Source organism: Mustela erminea, chromosome 7 (genome assembly GCF_009829155.1).
Source record: "Mustela erminea isolate mMusErm1 chromosome 7, mMusErm1.Pri, whole genome shotgun sequence".
Taxonomy (NCBI): domain Eukaryota; kingdom Metazoa; phylum Chordata; class Mammalia; order Carnivora; family Mustelidae; genus Mustela; species Mustela erminea.
Genome location: NC_045620.1, coordinates 51,820,732 through 51,827,678, shown reverse-complemented (window position 1 = coordinate 51,827,678; position 6,947 = coordinate 51,820,732). Strand labels below are relative to the sequence as shown.

Genomic DNA, 6,947 nt, shown 5'->3' with positions numbered 1-6,947 from the left:
CTAACAGGTTTTTGCTGGTCTGATTCTGTTGTGTATTTTTTCTAATGACTCTTAGTCATGGTGATTTCTTTCCTTGTGTGGCTTTGTATTTTCACTGAAAGCACACATTTCTTCAAATTTTATCTTAAGAAACTTCCTGAGGTTTGGGTTTAAAATACAAACCTCAAGAGAAGATTATACTTGCTTCTGCTAGGTGTCTGGGAGCACTACCAACCTGAGACCACTCCAACCTGAGACCACTTCAAACTAAACTATTAGCTTGAGGATTTTCCAGTCTACACAGGTAGTCTGAACTCTAGACCCAAACAGTACTAAGAGCCGGCTGTGGTTACACATTACTGGAGAAAACTCTGTGCTCACCCCCTACCTCTCCTTCTATCCAAAACCAAAGCTAAGAAGGTGAGTTGTGGGAGTGGTTTGCTCTTTCAATGACTATGTTTTTTGAGGTTTAAGTAGGAGGGATCTCTGGTCTGACTTCCTTCTTTGTGGGAGCCTTCTTTGTTCGCTGCCAGCTGCACTAGTGGCCCACTGAAACAATTGTTCTAGGCCACTCACAGACCCCACCAAAAAAGCAGAAAAAAAAGAAGAGTGACAGGAATGTTTATGAATTGGTTCTTAAATAAAGTCCCAGCTCTAGGAACCATCCACAGACTTCATGACCTTCACCAGCCTTAAGATCACTCACTGGCCTGTTCTCTTCTGTACCACAATCATTGGTCTAAAGCAAGGATGGGAGGACATGAGGACACGAGGAACCAGATCCAAACAGAGAAGTGTGGCATAGCACAAGGCTGAGTTGCTCTTCTTCTTGTCCAACCCTGGAGCAGTCCAAGAGCCCTCTAGTCATCGTCTTTGAGCCAACCTAGCTTAAGGGCTAAGATTCTTGCCCTTGGATGGAAAAGAACCAGAACAGGCCAAGCCAAAGTCTGTCCCCACAGATCCATTTCTCACTGGGCTCACAGTGGCAGAGCTCAGGACAGTTCCTTATTACTCTTTGCTCAAGGGGAGATGTCTCCGGTCCTTGCCTGCGTTTCGGCGCCTCTTTCGACTTAAAAAACTCTCTAGCTTCTTGCTGCGTTTCAGCTCCTTGAACTTCTCAGCTAGGACCAACTGGCGCTGCTCAGATTTCTTCAGGAAGTATGGCCGCTGGCCCTGCTGGGCCCGAGCCCTCTGCTCCTGCTTCAGGGCCAGGCGCAGCTCCTGTTGCCGCTTGCGTTCCTGCTGTGCCCGTTCTTGCTGCTCCATCCTCTGAAGCAGCTGCTGCAGTTTCTCCTGCTCCTGCCCAGAACGGTGCTTCTTCAACTGCGTTTTCACCAGCTCTTTCTCTTTGGCTCGGATGCCATTCAGGAATTCATAGGTTTTGTCAAACACCTCAGGATTATATTCTCCTGAAAGATCGTCAAAGCGGGGATCCGGGGCTACCTTCTTACTGATGGGGACAACTTGACGCAAAAATGGCACCCGGACCTTGGCTATCATTTCCAGAGGCCTGTGCTTATCTGCAACACACGCATTTTGGACACGTGGTCTAGAACCTTGCTTCTTAGGACTGTTTCCAGCTGCCAACTGTTTGTATGTCTCAGTCCCCACTTGGCTCTGCAATTCCAATAGCTCTTCAAATGACATGTTAGATGTGTCTACTGACGCCTCCCCAGCAACCCATGCGTCTCCTGATCGTACTTCTACACACGCGTCTTCTCCCTGCGGAAAACCCGCATCCTCCTTTTCAGAAACTGCCCGGGATCTGCTAACCCAGGAAGCGCCCCCTCACTTCCCAAAGCGTAGGCGGCGATCTCTACAGCGGCTCCTTCAGAGAACTTCGCAGTCTCACGGTGACTGCACCGCCCCCTGGCCTTCTCCCCGCCGCCGGCGCCCCGCTGTCCCTCGCCCGGCACCGGGCCCTCACCCTTCCGCAGGACCCCGGCGTCCTCCCCGCCGCCCCGGCCACCGCGAGGAGGCCCGGCGGCCGCCGCCACGCTCTGACAATTTCTTTATGGCTTAACACACACCCAGTTTCTGTGACCATGCTGGGTATGGCTGAAAATAATGTAGATTCTCTGATGGGTCAACAAACCTACTATCTATTATATGACGCATGTCATCTGTGTTATTCAAATAGTCTTCTTATTTTTATCTTCTGTATCTCTGTCAATTTTGAAAAATGTCCATACAGATCTCACACATGATGGCGAATTTACAAACTGATAGTTCCACTGGGGGTGGGGAGGGTTGGTGAAATAGGCAGTGGGGATTAAGGAGTGCACTTGTGATGAGCATTGGGTGATGTATGAAAGCGCTGAATCACTATATTGAACACCTAAAATGAATATAACACTGTATATTAACTAATGGAATTAAGGCAAAAACTTTAAAAAACTTAAAAATTTAAAAAGAAATAAATTTTTCTTTGTATTTCTATCAGTTTTTATTTTAGATATAAAAGTCACTCAAGTTTATTCACCATCTGGTACGTATCAGATCCTGTGCCGAGGACCTTCCATACATATTATCTCATCCCATCTTCACAGCCACCTATGGAGGAGGCATTATTGTTATCCTTGTTTTTTTAAGTAAGACATCCAAGGCAAAGAAGGACTCTAGATCACAAACCTAGAAAACAGCTGGCTTAGACTTAGACTCCAAGATACAAGTCATACTACTTCAGCTACTGTTCTTCATTGAGCTTTGCTGTTTTTTTATATGCCACTGAGGGGGGGAAAGTTACCAATTTCTGTGATGCACTGCTTTCTTACTGGAGAATTTTTACATTTAGTGAAAGAGTTCTTCTAGACTTACTTGTAAATCATTTTTATCATATATTTCTCTTAAGTATATTTTAAAAAGCCAGACCTAAGTGAAATAGATTGGTTAATGTGTTCCTAAGATTTGTTTTCCTTCAGAACCTGATGCTTCTGAATCACTGTTTGAGTTGGGGCCAGTGCTGTCCATGTGTTCCTGCACATCTCGTCTTCTGTTCCCTGAGGAGCACTGGCAATTCAGGATTTCTTTAAAAGTGCATCACTGTTTACTGAGTTTTCCTTCCTAGGCGTTTGCATTCATTCACACCAAAGCTGTTGCTTCGTTAATGTGTTCCTGGAAAGTCTTCAGATGGTGACCCTCCCCAGTGACACTTGCCTGGTTTGCTGACAGACAAGCTGAGGGTTGCCATCACCCATCTGGTCATTGGGAGTAACAGGTCAGCTTGTGTGTTCACAAGCAGTGACTGCTGCTTGGCCAATAGTCCCTGGGAGACATTCTGATCATGGCACATTCTCATTCTGGATATGGTAGAGATGAAAAGACATGTGTTTCAGGCATACATTTCAACTATATAGTTAGATACATGAGGTTTGTAATATAGCCTCTGGGAATCTTGTGCATTTATTATTATGAAATCTGCCTTTCACTGCCTTCCAGGGGAACTCTAAGGGGAAAATATTATGTTAGAAATGCACTAGGGGCACCTGGGTGGCTCGGTGAGTTAAAGCCTCTGCCTTTGGCTCAGGTCGTGATCTCAGGGTCCTAGGATAGAGCCCTGAATTGGTCTCTCTGCTCAGCAGGGAGCCTGCTTCCTCCTCTCTCTCTCTCTCTGCCTCCTTGTAATCTCTATCTGTCAAAAAAATAAAATCTTAAAAAAAGAAAAAAAAAGAAATTCACTAAAGTTTGGTTTCTGTTTTGGTATTCAGCCTAAATCTGATGCTGGTACCTAAACTTGACACATGTAAACAGAAATGTGGACATGCAGTTAACCAAACAACTCTTATGTAAGTTTTTCCACAAAGCACATTCACGATGCTTTAAGTGCTCCTTCTGCTCTCCTGAGTCTCCCACAGCTAACACTGTACCATGTCTGAGTCTGAATAGTGAATCTGATAGAAGAAATATTTATGGTGTAAGGGCCTATAGCCAGAGCAGTTCCATCCTGAGCCTGCCCCCCTCCCCCCTGCCCTTCAGGGAACTTACTTAAAAACAAGTCCCAGAAACCAGTCCCAGATAACAAAGCCCAAATACAAGGGTGGGTCAGGCCAGGTGGATGTATCCAGTCGGCGGGGGGCACATACTGTCTCCTAGCTACCAAGGAGTATGGGCCCCACCCTTTGGGTGCCCTTTGGGTGCCAATTCTGACCAAGGTGATAGGCTAGTTCAAATATCTACTGTAGCGTAAATTGTAATTCAATTGGTCACTTACGTGTGACCTAGCAGAACTGTGCAGCTTTCTCTGTGTTATAATATCATCGGTCACCTGTGTGTGGCCAGACCCAACCGCATGGACTTTGCTCTTAAAAGCTAGTCTGTAAAGAAGAGAGACTCTTTGAAAGACTCTTTTCTGTAAAGAAGAGAGACAAAGAGAGACTCTTTGCAAGAGACGTCCCTGGCCGGTCAGTTTGATTCTTGATGCTTGGCACGAAATAAAGCTTTGCTTGACCTTCGCTTTGTATCAGTCTCGTTCCTTTGACCATGGACCCAACAATGGAATAGGAAATCAGCCAATGAAAGTGCCTGGCCAATTGCCACAGACATAGAACAATTATGACTAAATTTCTGAGTGAATTAGAAATCACAGACATCGTTTTGCTCTCACTCTTCAGCTGTGTCAGGGAGCAATTGTAGTGAAGTGTGATGAAGGTGAACTACTGCCCTCAGCAGACAGAAAGATGAAGATACTCATTGTTCCTCAGCCAAGACCTTGGAGTGGCTGTGTCTTCACCTCTACAAGTTTTCAGACCAGATGGGGAGTTGCCCTTGAATGGCCTTTGAACTGTGGAGGGGTAACAATGTTTACACAAGGCTAGCAGGACCAGGAAGTGCCACCAAGGAAGACTTATTGCAGTAAGTCAAGGCAGATGCCACACTGTTTTGGTTCTTCATTGTGTTCTCAGTGCATAGCATGGTCTGGGAGACAATGGCAAAAAACAGACATGGCATGAACAGGGGCCCTAGCCACCCTTGGATTGCTATAGACATTCCTGCTGCCCATGTGTCCCTGATGGAGAGAGAGCCTCACAATGCTGTGATGGGCTGGGTGACTGGGACTCATCAAGCAGGTCCATGAGTACTGGTTCTTCCAGTGGAAGAACTGCCAGCAGGGCATGCGTTTTCAGGGCTTCCAAACTGATGGTACTCAAGCCTTCTATTTGAAGTCATTTGAGAGCCACACTGCAATGGCTAGCCTCTCAATCCCTCTCCAGAGCACATGGAGTGTTTATTCTCAGTGATTGCAAGTAACAAAGACCACACAGGATTCATGGTTGGGTACTTCAAGTATTCATCATTCCCCAGCTTAGAAATTCCATGTGTCTGGGGCACCTGGGTGGCTCAGTGGGTTAAGCCGCTGCCTTCAGCTCAGGTCATGATCCCAGAGTTCTGGGATCGAGTCCCACATCGGGCTCTCTGCTCAGCAGGGAGCCTGCTTCCTCCTCTCTCTCTCTGCCTGCCTCTCTGCCTACATGTAATCTCTCTCTGTCAAATAAATGAATAAAATCTTAAAAAAAAAAAAAAGAAATTCCATGTGTCTGATCTAGTTTCTGCCACCTGGTCTGTCCACAATAGAGATGACTAGATGAGGGTGTGGCCAAAATTAACAAGCTCTGGGAATGAATTGCAGAGAAGCAACTGCTTTGTTGGTTCATTTCTTCTGACCCACCAAAGTCCAACATAATGATTTTGCTGAGGAGAATGGCTCCATTATCACAGAGATGTCCAAGGTCTGTCCACAAATGTTTGAGTATGCACTGTCCCAGCCTGGTTCTGTGGTGGTTCACAATGAAGTGAGGAAAATGGTCCCTGTCTCAAGGACAGTATGCAAAAACATCAAAACCAGAAAACATACATGCACAGCAGTTTTTAAAAAGCCAGAATCATGATCGTATTATTGAAGTAAAGTATAATATTCATAAGAAATCATAAATGTACAATCATAAAAGTACAGCTCTTCAAATTTTCACAAAATGTTTACACCCAGATCAAGAAACAGAAATGTATTAGAACCATAGAAACACTCTCCCCCACCTGCTAAGGATACCAATCTCCTGACTTTTTCCACCACAGATTAGTGTTGTCAGTCTCTAAACATTATATAATTGGAATCCTACAATGTAAACTCTTTTCCTTTCTGGCTTCTTTCACTCATAATTGTATTTGTCATTTTGTCCATATTCACATCATAATTGTGGTTGGTTCATTAAAGCTATCGCTGTGTATTTCACAATCTATTTGTCCATATCCTGGAGATGAGAATTTGAGCTTCCCCAGTTTGGGACCTTTACAAATAGTGCTGCTGTGAAGCACATAATTTACATAGGTATACAAGTCTTTGCATAGTTCCCTAGCAGAAGAATAACTGGGTCATGGAGGACACACATGGTCAGCTCTCATGGATAACTGCCCAAAGTGCTTGTCCTCTAGTCCCATTAAATGATCCTTTGACTTTGGATTTAAAGGACTCTACCCCAATGGATTTGATAAAATACACATCCATTGAGCTCCTAATGTATCCAGCCATGTTACCAGGCTGCACCTCCTTTCCTCCTCACAACAAGCCTTTGTTTGGCAAAGCAGTGCTGGGAGTCATGGCTCACCACAAGATGGACTTCCAAAGGGTTTGAGCAAAGAAAGACATTCATATGGTCAGAATACCCCTTTGGAAAGGTTACCTTTGAATATCCCATAGGAAGCCATTATGTCGAAGATTTATATACCACCTTTCAGCAAACTTAACCACAAAGAAGGCCATATGTCTAAGAATATTGGAACTCACTCAGGATGTTCCATGTATCTAAGAATGTTAGGGTCATGCTCAGCAGTAACACGAGTGCTGAAAATGACCAAAGAGAATGTACCATCTCTTTGGGGGATGTGATCATTAGGTATAGTACTGGTTGAATGGCCACCACTATTTAAATTGTTGTTTCTAATTATTTCTGTCTCCCTCCCTCTGTCCTTCTCTC

The 6,947-nt window shown here is 44.8% G+C and overlaps 1 protein-coding gene across 1 annotated transcript; it reads right to left on the bottom strand.

Moving 5' to 3' along the window:
• Positions 1-584: 584 nt before the first annotated feature.
• LOC116596354 (ribosomal RNA processing protein 36 homolog) lies at positions 585-6,733 on the bottom strand. The gene is made up of 3 exons (XM_032353682.1): positions 6,654-6,733; positions 1,907-1,989; positions 585-1,637 (listed from the first exon to the last, which is right to left on the bottom strand). Exons 1-3 carry the CDS (start codon positions 6,731-6,733, stop codon positions 988-990), a joined length of 813 nt encoding a protein of 270 aa, XP_032209573.1. The 3' UTR covers positions 585-987.
• Positions 6,734-6,947: the final 214 nt, after the last annotated feature.

Bases quoted from the DNA above. Each gene is read 5' to 3' on its own strand.
- LOC116596354 (XM_032353682.1), bottom strand. From the start codon at position 6,733: ATGGCCTTCTTTGTGGTTAAGTTTGCTGAAAGGTGGTATATAAATCTT. The intron at 1,990-6,653 runs GTAACCTTTCCA...TAAGCCATAAAG, and splicing joins TTCCTATGGGATATTCAAAG to AAATTGTCAGAGCGTGGCGG. The intron at 1,638-1,906 runs GTGAGGGCCCGG...AGGCGTCAGTAG, and splicing joins CGCCGGGGTCCTGCGGAAGG to ACACATCTAACATGTCATTT.